The sequence below is a fragment of the Dryas octopetala genome, chromosome 2 (genome assembly GCF_963921425.1).
Source record: "Dryas octopetala chromosome 2, drDryOcto1.1, whole genome shotgun sequence".
Taxonomy (NCBI): Eukaryota; Viridiplantae; Streptophyta; class Magnoliopsida; order Rosales; family Rosaceae; genus Dryas; species Dryas octopetala.
This window is the reverse complement of record NC_141367.1, coordinates 11,338,258-11,355,632: the sequence shown is the minus strand read 5'-3', so window position 1 is coordinate 11,355,632 and position 17,375 is coordinate 11,338,258. Positions and strand designations below refer to the sequence as shown.

Here is a 17,375-nt window from a genome sequence, read left to right as displayed (position 1 = left end):
AGTTTTTTAGATTAGGTCACAAATATGTTGGCCCCTTTGATTTGAGCCTTTTTTATTTGACATTTTTATCCTTTAGCCCATATATGATGAGTATTAGTTAAAATTTACAAGGTTTTGACAAAATTGCCCTTGAGGCTTTTATATTATCTTGAAAATTTGCTAATGTAGTCTCAACTTCACATTTAGTTGTGACTGTACGACACTCAAAACTTCAAATTTAGTTGTGATTGAACGACAGTCACATTTAAGTTGTAAGACAGTCACAGTTAAGTTGTGACTTAATTGAACTTTTTTAGAGAAATTATACTACAATATAATATAAATAGAGGTAAAAATAATACTTTTACTCAAAATAATATCACTACAAGAAAAATACATTTGGGCGACGAAACTTTGGGAGACGAACTAAAATTTGTCGCCCAAAGAAACTTTGGGTGACGAACCAGAACATTTGTCTCCTAATCCCATAAAGGTTTGGGCGACGAATATAATATTCCTCGTCTAAAGGTACTTTGGGCGACGACAATATTTCGTCGCCTCAAATCACGCGCCAAAACGGTAATTGATCCATACATTGGGTGACGAATACGTAAGTTCCTCGCCCAAAGTGACTTTGGGCGACGAACAGCAAAATTCCTCGCCTAAAATGACTTGGAGCGACGAAATGACTTTGGGCAAGGAACTTACGTATTCGTCGCCCAATGTATGGGTGAGCAACATGCATATTCCTCGCTCAAAGTCTCATTGCCTTTTTTTTTTGTATAATTTTATGTAGGTTATTCATATAATGCGATCGTGTTTCCATTGATTCAAACCGTTCAATTTTTAATTTCTAACTCAATGATCATCATTGCAAAAAATTAGCTCAATCGGAGATGTAAAAGTTACGTAACGGTGCTCGAATTTATGAACGATCGTGAATTTTCTAATACTAATCGATCGAGTAGATGAATTCTGATTTGGCCGATTTTTTGGAGGGATGATCTTTTAGTATAAATGAATAAAATGAGCGGCTCCGATTGTTGAAATCACATTGTAGTCTTCACAATTGTTGAATCGACAAAGTTTCAACGAAAAAGCTAATAGAATTATACTCTTCAAGTGTATTTGTATGTAGAAGCTCACTTTTCTATTGTGTTTTTAACGATCCGAACCGATCATTTCTTAGTGCCCCACTCAAAGATCATCTATGCAAAAAATTATCTCAATCGGAGATGTAGAAGTTAGGTTTGGCGTTTAGGGTGTATGAACGATCGTGATTCTTATAATAATAATTGAACGGGTATATGAACTCTGATTTGACCGATTTTTTGCAGGGATGATCTTTGAGTATCAACATAGATGATGAATGGCTCTGATCGTTGTAATCTCGTTGTGCTCTTCATAATTATTGAAACGACAAGGTTTCAATGAAAGAGTTAATAGAATTTTATTCTTCAAATGTATAAACCGTTCTTTTATATATAGAATCTCATATATCGATCGTGTTTTCAATGATCCGAACCGTTCATTTATTAGTTTCCCACTCAAAGATCATCTATGCAAAAAATTAGCTTAATTAGAGATGTAAAAGTTAAGTATCGAAGTTCGAACGCATGAACGATAATTGCCTACTAGTTAAGGTTTGGGTGACGAACCATTTCCTCGCTCAAAGTTACTTTAGGGGAGGAATATAAAATTTCGTCACTCAAAAAGACTTTGGGCGACGAAGATGTTCGTCGCCTAAGATAACTATGGGCGACAAAATGTAACATTCCTCGCCTAAAGTAACTTTGAGCGAGGAAATGGTTCGTCGCCCTAAGTAACTTGAGGCGAGGAATATTAGTATGCGTCGCCTAAAGTGATTTTAGGCGACGAATTGTGCAGTTCGTCGCCCAAAGTCTCATTGCCTTTTTTGTGTACAATTTTATGTATGTAATCGTATAAGATGCGATCGTTTTTCATCCGAACTGATCATTTCTTAGTGCCCCACTCAAAGATCATCCATGCAAAAAATTATCTCAATGGGGATGTAGAAGTTAGGTTTGGCGTTTTGGGTGTATGAACGATCGTGGTTCGTATAATAATAATCAAACGGGTAGATGAACTCCAATTGGACTGATTTTTTGCACGGATGATCTTTGAGTATGAACATAGATGATGAACGGCTTTGATCGTTGTAATCACATTGTGGTCTTCACAATTATTGAAATGACAAGATTTCAATGAAAGAGTTAATGAAATTTTATTCTTCAAATATATAAACCGTTCATTTATATATGGGAAAAATTTACAAACATGACACATACTTTAATGGTTGTTTCATTTCAGGACATTAATTTTTATTCGTGTTAATGGAGGACACATACTTTTATTATGTGTCAATTAAGGACCCTGTTTTATCTCAACTTTTGTCCGACATTGGACCCATCAAAACTCCACTAAATTTAGCAAACTTATACTTTGTTTCAAGCTATGCATCTCCTCTTTACAACCATATAAAGATCACTCAAATCGGACATCTACAACTCCAAAAAATTAGCCCAAAAGTAGGGTACCCGAAGCTGTCTAATCGGACCTATGAGAAAAAATTTGGAACATCGGACAGTTTCGGATACCCTACTTTGGAGCCAATTATCTGGAATTGTATAGATCCGATTCAGGTGATCTTTATATTGTTCTAAAGAGGAGATGCATATCTTTAAATTCATTATAATTTTTCTGAATTTGGTGAAGTTTTGATGGGTCCAACGTCAGACCAAAGTTAAGATAAAAACTGAAAAAAAAACATGGTCCTTAATTGACACAAACTGAAAGTATGTGTCCTTCATTAATATAAATCAAAATTAATGTCCTGAAATGAAACAACCATCAAAGTCTGTGTCCTGTTTGTAAATTTTTCCCTTTATATATATAATCTCATATATTTATCGTATTTTCAACGATCCGAACCGTTCATTTATTAGTTTCCACTCAAAGATCATTTATGCAAAAAATTAGCTCAATCAAAGTTTTAGAAGTTAAGTATCGGAGATCGAACTTATGAACGATCATGATTTTAATAATGATAATCGAACGACTAGATGAATTCCGATTTGACCGATTTTTTGTAGGGATGATCTTTTAGTGAGGGACTAATAAATGAACGGTTCGGATCATTAAAATTAATAAATTGATTATATAAAATTAACAACATAATTGATTATGTAAAATTAGTTATTTAAAATTATTTATTCGGACAGCTTTTAGGCGACAAAGTGGGAAAGTCGTCGCCCAAGATTCTTTTGGGCGACGAAATTCCTTCTTCGTCGCCCCAAATCTGAAAATTTTGGCGGGGTTAAGCCCGCCACATATTTTAATGTTTGGGCGACGAACTTGAAGTTCATCGCCCAAGGTGTTTTGAGGCGATGAGATTATATGTGCGTCGCCCAAGAACGTTTTGGGCGGCGAAAAAGGGTCTCGAGATTTTTAAACTGGTTTCTTTTCTTCTTCTTTTCTATTTTTTTTTTTCCTTTCTGTTTTCTCTCATCTCTCTCATCTCTCTGTTTTCCTCGCCCAGCCCCAGCCCCGCCCATCCCAGCCCACAGAAACCCCCATCCCCGCCGATCCCCGCCCAGCCCTAGCCCCGCCGTCGCTTTGCCGCTGCATCTCTCGGTTCCCCTCGTCGCCGATCACCCAAAACTCTCTCTCCCGATCTCTCATCCTATTTATCTCTCCCTGAAACTAATCTCTATCCCCACCCCTCCTCTTTTTCTCTCCCTGGAACCTATCCCAACCCCCTCCTCTTACTCTCTCCCCGAAACCCATCCCCACCCCCATCAAAACCCTCCCCGGCTTCCTCTTTCTCTCTCATTCCCCTTTCCCTGCCGCCTCCCTCGATTCTCTTTCCTGTCCCCACTAGCAACCCCCACCTCGACCAGCAACCCCACCGGAACCCAACTGCAGTAAACCCAACCGATTATGGGTTTTTGGTGGGTTTTATTTTTTATTTTTTTTATTTGGGGGTTTTTCTGTTTTCTGTGTTTTCTGCTCATTAGCTTTAGCTGTTTTTTAGAGGGATCAAGTGCAGGTGGCCAGGGGAATAGTAATACCCAGGGAAATTTTTTAGGTCAGACTTAAGACTCAATCGCTCTTTTAATGTTCTTTGGCTGGTGTTTGCTGTATTTGCTAGTGTTTTTAATTTTTTGTTCTTAAATTTGTTTATTAGTATTGAATAAATTAGTTTAATTCTCATCATAGTTCTTAGGGATATTAGTTTGCTGATATTTTCTTATGCTAGATAACAAATTAGTTTTCATATAAAATTAGTTAGTTTTATATGTTTTTTAATTATAAAATTTATTAGGTAGTTTGTATGTAGATTAGTTAGTTTGTTAGTTTTTAAATATAAAATATAAAATTTAGTTTAATTACAAAATATAGATTAATTAGTTTGAGAAATATAATTTAGTTATAAGGTGGAAGGAGATGGAGTCAGCTTCCGATGATGTAGTTCAGCCATCCTCGAGTACTGGAAGCCCCTCTATGCCACGAAGGGCCTGTCGATCTCACCGCTCTAGTCAGGTCACCACTTCCGCTTCTGCTTCATCTACTGCGATGTCATCCACTGCGACGAGGGGACCATCTAGTGGGTTGAAGTCCTCTCGGATCGTGCACAGTACTGGGGCGCGAATTCCAATCATGTGTGTGCAAAATGGCCGACGACCGTTAGATCCTAACGTTGACAGTTTGTTCTCGCACGATGTGGGGGCTATTATCCGTGTCGAGTGCGCCATGGTTGCAACCACTTGGAAAAAATTTCTGGCAGAGATTCAACACAAAGTGATCCGCTCCATCTCAGTGATTATATAGCTCAATAATTAATTCAAAACGATAAATTTGATCATTGATAACAATTTAATATTTTTTCAGGTTAACTTTGACATTCAAATGGATGATCAATCACCGTCACGTACATGACAGATTTACTCATCAAGTCCTACAGGCAGTGGAAGCACGAACTACACGTGCATTTCAAGGGATTTTCGTCGGCAGTTGAGGCATTGGCGAACCCCCCTATGGAGTTGGTAGAGCGGTTTGACCAGTAGCGTTTTTTGTGCGATCATTTCATGAGCCCGTCGTTTTTGGTACGTTTTATCATTTTAAGACTTTAAAAAATCGATGATTGTTTTGTTATTCTATTATTGTATACATACACTAACACATTTATCATTTGCTTAATATTTAACAGAAGAAGTCGGTCGCCAACGCCAGAAACCGGAAAGGGAAGCTGTTTAACCATCATAGTGGTCCGACGCCCATCTCATATCGGGTGGAGTCGCGACGTCGGGTACGTCATTATTTAATTTAATACATATATATTCTTTAATATTGTTTGGGTCTTTGACAAAATTATTTTCTTTTTCAGCGTGGGTCGCAATTCCCGGAGATAGACACTTTCGGGGATATCTATGTTCATTCCGATTGTGATGCGGCCAAGGCAAAACATGTTACTTTTTTATATTTTAATTTTTTTCACAACTTTTTATATTTATTTTTCTAATTGGTTACTTGTATATATAACATTTTAAAGGATAAGATGGTGGCCAACTCGAGAATATATTTGGAGAGCTTGGCCAAGCAGCACCCTCTAGGTACTCCGTTGGAGTCGATTCCAGTACCCGATCTCGATGTCGAACTTCGTATTATGATAGACTCATTGGGTGTTAGGCCCGGTAAGGAAATACGCGGCATGGGATATGGGCGGATTCGTGATGTTCGATCCTCGTCTTCGTCTTCATCTTCTTCTCAACCATCTGCAGTCGTCGCAAGGTTGTCCGCTCAAGTGAAAAAGTTGCAGGAGGACTTACGAGCTGAGAGAGCAGAGAATGAGGCATTGTATGCTGCATTGACCAAGGCGATACCTGGGTTTGTCCCACCACCATCTTCTCATCAACCTCCGTCAGATATGAATGATGATGATGCTACTGGTTTAGAATAGATTGACCATTAGGGTTATTACTACTTTGTATGAAATTATAATTTTGCTAATTTGTGTTAATACAAATGTATTAAATAAAAAAACTTATAATTGTGTTAATTTGTGTTCTATTATATAGGTTTTGGATAAAAAAAAAAAAAGTAAATATAAAAAATTAGAAAAAATAATAATTAAGAAAATATTTGGGAGACCAATATTTTCGTCACCCAAAGTCGCATAACCTGACAAAGGCATAAGTTCGTCACCCAAAGTCGCTTTGGGCGACGGAATTGGTCGTCGCTTAAAGTGACTTTGGGCGACAAACATATTATTTCCGTCGCCCAAAGTCACTTTAAGCGACAACCAATTCCGTCGCCCAAAGCGACTTTGGGCAACGACCATGTGATTCGTCACCCAAAGTTAACTCAGAAGACGAGTTTGGTTCGTCTCCCCATGTATCTTTGGGCGAAGGAAATAATAGATTCGTTGCCCAAGACTTTGGGCGTCATGGTTTGGGCGACAAAATTCTCGACGAAGCTGTTTCGTCGCCCAAAAGTTTGGGCGACGAAATTTTACTTTGGGCAACGAAACAGGTTCGTCACCTAAAGTGTTTTTCCTTGTAGTGTATATAGTATAGTGGTGTGAGTTGTCTCTTTCAATTTACCAAGACAATCACAATTAAGTTGTGACTGAATTGATTTTTTTTTAATACAATATAGTATAAATTAATGTAATATTTTTTTATTGTAGTGGCATGTGATGTAATATTTGTAAATTCTAATATCTTTTACTTTATTAATTTGTTTGACTTTTCAACTAGTACCTAATCTAAAATGCTATTTAATTTTGGTACCTAAACTAAAAAGTTATTGAAGTTTAATAGTTAAAATTAATGGACCTCTAAATAAAACCATTAAAAAAAGTTTATTTAAAAAATTTAAATTGGTAAAAGTCATCTAAATAAAACTAAAAATTAAAAAATTAAAAAAACCCACTAACTACAGTTATCGTCCGCCAACTAATTAGAGACTTCTCTCTCTCTCTCTCTCTCTCTCTCTCTCTCTCTCTCTCTCTCTCTCTCTCTCTCTCTCTCTCTCTCTTTCCACCTTTATCTTTTATTTTCTATAAACAAAATTTTGAATTCAAATAACCCCCATTTTTTCAAACAAAAAAAAAAAAAAATCGATCACCCCCATTTTGGAACTAGGTTAATTCAAAACCCCCTCCAAATAATACTTAATTCCTAATCCCCTATTTACACTTGAATATTTCCCAAAACCCCCTAGTGAACATACATAGACCCAATTCTGGCTTTTTTAATTATTTTAATTTCCATTTTGCCCACTCACTCACTCACTCACTCACTCACTCACTCTCTCTCTCTCTCTCTCTCTCTCTCTCTCTCTCTCTCTCTCTCTCTCTCTCTCTCTCTCTCTCTCTCACACTCTCTCACTCATCCCTCCATTTTCGCCAATCCTCGATCGTCCAATGGCCGATGCCGACGAGACCAACAATAATCGACTCGCTTCATTCCCTTCTTCCTTCCTATATACATGATTTCCCAAAAGCCCAGTCAAAGTTGTGGATCGAGGCTTGATAGATCCGATGGTCTTCTTTGAAGATCCATCTTTTTCAGAGCAGCGAGACATCAGACCACCAGGGATGTCACAAAGGTGTACTCCGATGCTCTAGTTGACCACCGTAGAAGGCGATTAGAAGGAGAGAAGCTGATGGGTTCACGATGACGATTAGATTTTTCATGTGGTGTTGTGATACTACCATGGGTTGATTCCTCTCATTGAGCCAAGCTTTACAGTGTAGTCACCTTGACCATCCTATCACTGTAGATGGAGGATCGATACTTTATAGTAGTGAATTGCTCTGCTGTTTTTCGGCAAATCCGGCAGCTAGCTTAACGTGGTTGATTTAGTTTCAGTGATCGATTCACAGAAGCTGAATTAAGGGAATCAAAATTTAATCGATTTAGTTTCACTGAAATTGAATTGAATCAGTTTCACTAAAATTGAAACTAATTGTAATTTCACAACTGACTGTAACTGTTTATATATTGCAATTGTTTTTTATTGTAATTATTTTTTATTAATTGTATTTTACTGTGATTATTTTTTTATTGCAATTGTGGGGTATGATTTTGGGAGAGTTATAGGATGACATGGCGTGTTGAGAGAGTTTTGTGATATTTAGGGAGTTTTGGAAAAGTTTTGAGATGGCAAAGAATTTTGGGAGAGTTTTAGAATGGCTAGCTTGTTTGGGAGTGCTTCTGCAGGAAGCGCTTTTACTCAGTAGCGCTTTTGCTAAAGCACTTTTGTTAGAAATACATAAATTTTTTTGAAAAAAATCCAAGTGCTTGTTAAGAATGTACTTGGAAGTGGCGCTTCCTCAAGAAGCGCTTCCAAGTGCTTTTATAATTCAAAGGCGATTTTTTTTTTCAAACATAAGTAAAAGTGCTTTTGACTATTTGAAAGCACTTTTAAAACTTCTAAAAGCACTGTCAAACAAGCCTAAACACCCAACTTCTTATTTCTTTTTAATAGAAAGACTCTTGGCATGCGTTTGCCGAGACTCTAGTATTACATTCAAAAGTGGTGTTGGGGGTTGTAGGGGCTAATCCTCATCAAATATAACATAAAAAGTAAATGAGGAACAACTCCTTGACCAACTTTTCTTTTATTCTACGAACTTTGTTAATTAGAGTTATACAGGTGTCTATTAAAAAATTATATATAGTCGTGCATGGCTTAAAACAAAGAACAAATTAAAGAAAAGAAGAAGAGAAAAAATTCAAGTAACTTGTGGATTGGAGCTTTATTATAACAAATAAGAATAAAAAACAGTGTAAATTAACTTTAAATCTATAATATAATAGTATATACATACCTTTGCCACCAATGGTACACCTCCACATTTTTCAGCAATCTCTCTTCCAATTCTCTCTAAATCGTCTTTTGGAGCACTACCATGTGAAAATGCTCTACCCTTTATAATGGACCAACATTGATCATCAGATAGAAATTTTAAATCACACTTACTGCTAGGAAGCGTTTCCGTGATTGATGCAACTTTTGCATTGCGGGTGGTGACAATGATGGTGCATCCCTTAGCAGAATTGAGAGCTGACAAACAATTGATCAAAGTGTTCCATTTATGAGTGTCTTCATTCCAAACGTCATCGAGTATCAAAAGATATTTTTTCCCTGCCAACTCTTCTTGGAGGGTTTTGATCAATGCTTCCTGAGTTACTCTTATCCCGGATTTTGTTGGGTTGAGAGATTCTAACATCCATATTGTTTTATGAAAAGATTTGTTGATTTTCTGAATTTTATGTGCTATTTGTTGACGAAATAAAATGGGATTGGAGAGAGAGAAGAAGTTGAGTACCTTTCTCTTGATATGGTTTTGGAGCTCCACTTTACGGCAGAGAATTCATAGTTGATTTGGTCAACATCAACTAAGAAACCTTGAATGCTGGATACTGATTTAGTGAGTTTCCTTAACTCTGCTTTGAATCCCCATGCAAGACTGAGTTCTTGAGCAGCAACTGAACCCACCTTCTTCAGTATTCCCTCCACAGAAAAAGTAAACACAATTTCTAACATATTTCCTTCCATACTTAAAGATCGAGCAGAATAGTGCACAAGTAAACAAATTGGATCGTTCAAGATAGAAGACGCACAAGTATGTCTTTCTGGTGTCAAGATAATAATTAAGGGACGCAACTATATATCTCAACTTTAATCATATAATTGCTTTTCCTCTCAGTCTCTGCAAACATTGAAGTCCATAAATAAGCAAAGCAAGCAAGGTTACAAGTTGTGCTTCTGTCAAATGAAAAAAAGAAAGCGAAGTTAAAATAATCCATTATTGGTGGCCCCACATTACTGTCACATGGTTCCTTGGGCTTTGGTGTAAAAGCATATATGCATTGTGAATTCATACATCTGCCATCCTCTTATTGCACACATATAAAAACTCTTAGTGTTGATGCAAATTTCCGTAAGATAGATGCAACAACTTAGAAATGATGACTTGGCTGATCTGAAGTCTTGCTGGATGATGACGTGAGATCTTCATGTAAGAGAAACAAGATCAAAGGAGATGGACCGGTGTGGTACCAGCCAAACACGCTCCGATGATGAAGTCAGTGATATGTGTTTGATGGTGTTTGAAAGTAGATGAGGAAGAACAAAGGATGAACTTTGGGAGAAAAAGAAGAACAAGGTAAATGTTCTGGGTTTATTCTCAGCAAGTTGGGTATACTCTTGGGTGAGTGAAAGTCTTGCGTAAATGTTTGTCTGGTGAGAGGTTGATAGCTAGATCCCCCATTTTGCACATATAAGTTGGTATATATAGGCAAAGGAGATTGCGATGAGTAAGTTACCTGCATGTGGTTGGCTGATTGAGAAAGATCCACGCGTTCGGTCGTGAACAGTGGCATGCACAGCTACCCACCTCCTTTGCATTCAATGCTGCATTCAATGCAAGTATGGAAGATTCAGGTGAACTGCCTCAATAGTCATGAATGTGAGCTGGGAAGTCTCTTTTGTCAGAAGACCTTTGTCAGGTGCATTTAAGTGTGGCGGTTCATCCCAACGTGATCTTTCTTGGAATGGCGGCGGGAAGCCGAGCCGACCCGAACACATGTTCTTATGTGTATACATGAAGCCCATATGTGATCGGATCGGACATGGGATTCCTAACCGAACCGATCCAGTAGATAGGGGTCCTTCCGAGTCATAACTGGTTGACGCTAGAACTCGAAAGGAGGTTCTTTCCGCGCCGAGCCGAGCCGAACCGAGACGACTGTGAAAAGATGAACACTCAATCCTTTGGAAGATCATCGGTTCGGGTCGGGCCGGGCACGAAGGACTCAGCGTGGCGATCCGACCTGAGCTGACAGAGGAAGTGCCGAGCTGTGATGATGTGGAGGTCAAAGTTTGACCACTGAGAAGTCAAACACTGAAGTTGGGTTTGACCGGCCACGTGTCCAGCCATGATTGGCTGTTGGATCGGTGTGGGTTTATCCACAAACACCTAGCTTGTCGTATTATTACATAGATTTTTTCTCACTAGCTTTGGTGTTTAATGTGTCAAATTGTTAAAGCATTTGCTATCTCGATCACTAGCTTGTTTTATGATAGATCATAGATGTATTTAATGTGAATATAAGACTACTGAGATAAGGAGATTGATCTTGTAATATTTTCCTATAATTGCTCGACGAATTACTTGAAATGAGCCATAATTTTTTGTCTTTTCCCAATGATTTTTATATAATGGTGCTGATTAAATGAGGAGCCATAATTTTTTTTTTTTAACAAACAATATTGGGGAGTACTGTGGTTTGAATTCGGGATATTGAGTGTAGGTAAATACTCAATATAAAGTTTGTCTTACTAGATTTGCAACGTGGTTTAGTGTGTGTTTAATTTCTTCAAATTGTAACTGAATTGGAATTGGGTTAGAACCCGAATGAACTAAAATGGGTTAACTGATAATGCATGACAAGATAAAGAATGGCATGATAGAAGCCACTAGACTTTTCACTTTTCTGTAATTAGTGGCTCCACTACTTTAGTCTTTTGCTTAATTTATGCAATGTGAGAGGAGGATGCAACTAGTTTTGACACATTTGGGTCACATCTATGAAACATTATGATATATATACGGCATAGGACATGAGTCCCTTGGTGAGTTTTGGCGTCTGCATTATCACAGTTACTAAATGAGAAATGGTAACTATTTTCTCCTATCCACCTTCTTATTCCACCTTATTATTTATTTCTCATAGTCCATAGCATAATTTAATGATCGAGATCGTTCATTTTCTAGAACAGTATGTAAAAATTATCTATATAAAAAATTAATTAAAGGTAGATAACATTCACCTTAGTAATTTAAAACACCACATAATGTGCTTTATTAATGTGACTATTAAATGTATTTTGCTTTGGCATTATCATTTGGCTTTTCTGCATTAATACTACCAGAATATTAGTATGTGCAAGTTTACCAAAAAAAACTAAAAAATCTACAATTTACCACCCAATCTCATCTCCGTGTGACAATGTGACACCTATTGTCCAATTTTGTCAAATTTTTTGTTTACTCCAAAGGCATTTTTGTCAAATCATGTGATATAGCATTTAAAATTCTTAAAGAAAATGTACTTCTAAGTATAACCACCCTATTTGCTTACTTGACCCTAATAATTATTTTTAATAAAATGTAAAACTTACTCAAATAAGAATATAAAAACTTACTCAATGACATGGAATTTTCATGTCATATATTCATTTTATAAACATCATTTTTTATAAACATCATTTTAACCATTTTTTACAAATCTTAAAAACTTTCAATTATAAAAGAAAATACAAAAAAATAAATAAATCCACTCTGTTAGTCTGTTCCCTCTTCAGAGTTATTCAGATCCACTATAATTAACGTACCACTATCCACCATTCCTCCCCTTTCCCCACCCTCACTATTCTTTCCTCCACACATCCTCCCTACCCCACCTATACTTGGAAATTTGGCATTGGCACCCAATTACGAACCAAATTAACTTATGCCACATTTTTACTCCATCCCAATCCTAACCTCACCCCATACACACACACACACCCAACATCTTCCCTGTAAGCCCAACTTCAGGCAAAGGCCCTAAAACCGATGGTGGTCCTTCTGGTCTTTCTCAGTAGTATATTCATACGATTGATAATGAATTAGAGAAATAGAAAATATAAAGATTAGGATTGTTTCAACCTTCTTTCAAATTTTATATTTTTGGTCATTTTGTGTTAGAATTTGCTGTATTCAACCAGCAAATCGTTTGACTTGTCTACAATGTACATGTTTCTTAAGCCAGTTAATCAACATGAAGATAAATTGGCCAAATTCTACAATGCTGCAGCCGCACCGGTGCTGCAGAAAACGTGGAGGTATCTGAGCCATTAGATCAAAATTGTATCCAAGGGCTATTATTGAGATCTGGTTCATCCAATGAACTATAAGTAGGTTCTCTTATGTTGTATGTATATATATCTAATTAGTAGCTAGATATCTTCCCTGCCTCTTAGTCATGGTTGGCCTTGAAAGAGGAAACTAAAGCTACCATTACCGTACCACGCAAGGAATGTATGTCAATATGGCAACCAGATGAATTGTTAAAATAGAAAATTGTGAAGTTGTATATATTCCTGTCCTTGACAACCACAATTTATAGGCAACGCAAGATATAGTGTACATAAAGTTTCGTTAAGTACTTGTTTCCTCTTAGTCATAACCCCTTTTTCTCTTTGTTGCTTAAGACTCATCTTTGTACAAGCTTTGTCACTTTTTTGCTTTTGTTTGGTTGATGGGAGTATAGGACCATGTATATATCTTTGTTGATCTTGTAATATTTTCGTAGAATTGCACGACGAATTACTTAAAATGAGCCATGGTTCATTGGGCTTTGGTGTAATAGTATATAAAAGATTTTAAAGATTCGTACTTCCTATACTAACTTGAAATATCCCTTAAATTTTGAAAAAAAGAAAAAATTGTAATTAATTCTAAAATTAATAATGGTTACAAGGCCATTGGCATCATTTTCTTTTCCCTGTTTTTTTTTTCTTCTGATCTCCACCCCTCCAAACGACTAACGACTAAACGCGCCATTTCTCCAATTTGGGTACCTCTATTTTCAGTGTCTAGAAATAAACACCGAACATTTTCTGCAACATTATAGCGTCCCATATTTATCCTTTTTGTTCTTTTCTTCTAAGAGTCCCATATTTATCATTTCGCATACTCCTTTGGCTTTTCAAAGAACCCATACAAACCCTCTCTCTCATATACGTCCAAATTCTCGGCTTTTGGTTTCTAAATTTCTTGGGTTTATCTCAGTTGATGAGCCAAAATTAAGGTAAAGCTTTCTTTTCTCATTGTCCTTTTTTGTTTTTATATTTTTTGGTTTCTAAGTTTTATGGCCATCATCTTGGGTTTCTAATTAGATGCCTTCAAACATTTGTACTTTCAGTTTCTTGATGTTGCATATTTTTTTAGTTACCTTGTTTTGGGGTTCAATGGTAAATTTCAATTGTGTGGCTATAAATTTTGATCTAAAACATTTTTTCTGATTATAATCATGCTAACTACATTGTGACTTGACTTGTAGAATTGTATAAAAGAAATAGAAATTGGATCAGAGAGCTATATTGAAGATTGAAGTTTGAAATCTGCTAAAATGTTTAGTATTTGGATAATTCTACAAATTTGTGTTTGATTGTTAAGTATAATCTTACAAATTCGTGTTGCAATTAATCATGTTAAGTAATAAATTTGGACTCTATTTGTCATAATTACATTTTATTATTTATATAAAATTGCACCTGTGATTCGTGTGTTGTGATTAAAAGAATGTTTGCAGTGATCTTGAAGCTTCGTTTGATGCATATGATTGGATTAGATAAATTAAATTAGGGGTGGAATCGGTTCGGTTACCAAACTGAAACCCCATGACCGACCACCGAACTGACATTTGTCGGATGCCACAAAACGCAACCGCCGCCGAACCGAAGGCTATTGGTTACTAACATTTTCGGGTTCGGTCGGCGGTATTGGAGGTGCGGTTCGGGGTTTTGGTGTTTCGAGTGGGTGGTTTTGCATACTGTTTCCAACCACTGATGGTGGCGATTCAGTTCGTTTCATTTCGCCAATCGAAACTGAAAAGACACAAATATAACCGAACCGATCGGTTTGGATCGGCTCGGTAAGCGGTTTTTTTCGATAATTCAATAAAAAATGCCAGCCCTAGATTCATGTGTATTCATCTTGAAAGAAGAAGAAGATGGGAAGAAAATGCATAGGATTGGATTAGATAGGTTAACTTGAAGATTGGATAGGTTAAATGGCTAGGTTTAATGCATAGGATTAGAGTGGATAGGTTAACTGGAAGGAAGAAGATAGGAAGAAGATAGCTTAGTCATAGGGGGAGACTTATCCCTTTCAATCCCCACAAAAATGGTGGGATTAGTAGGGATAAGTTTCCCCTTATGGCTAATGCATTTTCTTCCCATTTTCTTCCCATATTCTTCCTTTAAATTAAAAGACACCCTTCATTTTTTCCTTGGATATATATGAATCTAGCCGTTTAACAATTGGACGCCTGAGTTTTGTTTAAAAAATTGCAAATCTACCCCTGCCATGTCCTTGTTTGTGTCCCTCCCATGTCCTGGCATGTCATCGGCATATCGGAAAGTCAAATTTGTAAGAAAGTCAACTGACACTTCTACCTTCGTTTCGGACACGTATGGTAGGCATGTTGGAGCATGTCGTGTCATGTCCGACACCTGACACTCCACCCCCCCAGGAGTGTCGATGTTACTTAAATATCCAATCTAATCCTATGCATCAACGAGGCTAAGGATTTATCTAGGCCACGCCTATGTTTTAGAAATTAGATCATATGATCGGGTCAAATTTCCTACTTGAAGTTGACATATTAGGCCATCAGGTTTCATGTTAATTTTCATGAGAATTTGATTCACTTTTGGCTGGAATCCATTAATCACGTCCCTCTGTGTTTGAATATTTCTTTTTAAGACCTGCAATTTGTGTGGTTACATTGATGATTGATTTCACCCCAATGTTTAGTGCAACACTTTTGTAACCTTCTTGTTCACTTATTTTATTCCCATGATCCTAAGTTGTTGATTTCTGTTTTGACATTTTATGTTTGAATTAGATATTTCATTCCTTAATTCAAGTTTTTGACTTGCGGTACCTACCGGTTTTGCTAACTGTTCTATGTGGTGCATAATTATCAATTAAAATGCTCTAAGTTGGAAGCTTTAATTTCTTAAATCATTTTATCATATTGACAATGTAAGATCAATTCATATTCTATGTATATCTCTCAAATTTTGAGGAACTCAGTTGGGCCCTTTTGTCACTTTTGTTCCCTTTGCATGATTTATATTTGTTGGCTTGTTTCAAATTCTTCTGTGATTGCTGGACTTAGAAGACTTCCTTGATCTTTCCCTCATCTTTCCTCTCTTTCGTTGTTGGTGGTTGTCCTTACCTATAATGAGTCATTTTATGGTGACAGTGATCATTACTGAAACTCAAGCAGAATGACATTCGATGGAACAGATAGCTACTGTGATATTGTGAAAAGGGTTTCCTCTTTATCACAAACAAAGAAGAGTACCTTTGACCAAAGAGAAGAAAAGTATTTTAGACTAAGATTAATTGGTGCTCAAAATGTACCCATTAGATTACGAATAACAAAACCAAGTCCTATACACAAAAGCAGCAAGAGGGCTACTGCTTTCTTCCAATCAACAGAAGATCTTGATCTTGATAAACAATTTGGTACAGAGAGATGCTTTGATGATAAAGAGTCTATGTGGTTGTCTTCAGATTGTTCGTCACCTTCTGCCTTTTTTAGAGAGTATAGGTGGTCTGATTCATGTCACCCCTCAGTTGATGAATTGTTGCTACCTTCATGGTTGTCATTGCTGGCAATAACAAACCCTATGGACGAGGCATCTAATTTGCGTATTCAGAGAACTTTTCCAAATGAAGAAAAGAACATACAGAGAGATGTGAAGGATGAAAATGTAGTTACTTGGCTCCTTAGTTCAGCTACAAATGATCCAAATGCAAGGGATTCCTCTGTAACCCATTCTGAGAGTGTGGAGTTCTGTGAAGACTCCACAAGTTGTGGAAACTCTTCAACTCCTCTTAGCACCGAATCTAGTTGTTTTGAGATTTTAGATTCGGAGAGAACATGTTACCAGGTATCTTTATTGAATCTTGATGGGGATGATTACAGATTGATTCCAGATACAGATCCAGGGTTTGATTGTCTTCCATCCGATTTTCCCAGCCCATCTTACAAGAGTGGTTGGGATCATGAAGTTTGGTCATCTATGTATGGTGTTTCTACTGCCATTGAAGCTCAAACTGCAAAACCAGGATATGGTTTTTCATCAGAACTTGCTTCTGAAGCTGCAGACTTGGAAGATTTGAATACTGATGAACCACTTTTCTGGCCATTTGAACGGAAAGTTGATTGGAATTCTGAAGCAACTTTGAATTATTTTTCCATGTCACCTCGGAAGAACATAGCTTTTGGAACTCCACCAAATTTGATTGCATTTAGACGCCATGGTAGGAACATGGATTTCAAAGAAGGGTGTAAGAGAAGACTAGTGTCCAGCTCAGGATCAAGAGCATCAAAGGTGGAATTAAAGCAAAGATACAACGAGGGTGTTCGCAGAATCAATACATTGCCTTCAAGGTTGAGCAGGGAAACCAAATGTTCTGTGTAAATTATACCGTTAGATATGAAAGATGATTTGTAGTACCCAAAAATAGAAAAGTTCCTGTCAAAAAATCAGTTGGTATGTCTAAAGATCCATTGTAA

At 36.9% G+C, this 17,375-nt stretch overlaps 1 protein-coding gene and 1 pseudogene across 1 annotated transcript; one reads left to right on the top strand and one right to left on the bottom strand.

The window, feature by feature from the left end:
- The window catches only part of LOC147293082 (putative disease resistance protein RGA1), a 33,214-nt pseudogene extending 23,976 nt beyond the window's left edge, over positions 1-9,238 (bottom strand).
- Positions 9,239-16,077: 6,839 nt separating this feature from the next.
- LOC147293081 (uncharacterized) lies at positions 16,078-17,375 on the top strand. Its single transcript, XM_086231000.1, is given in 3 exon segments — positions 16,078-16,608; positions 16,717-17,305; positions 17,308-17,375. Coding segments are annotated over 3 exon segments (1,188 nt in total).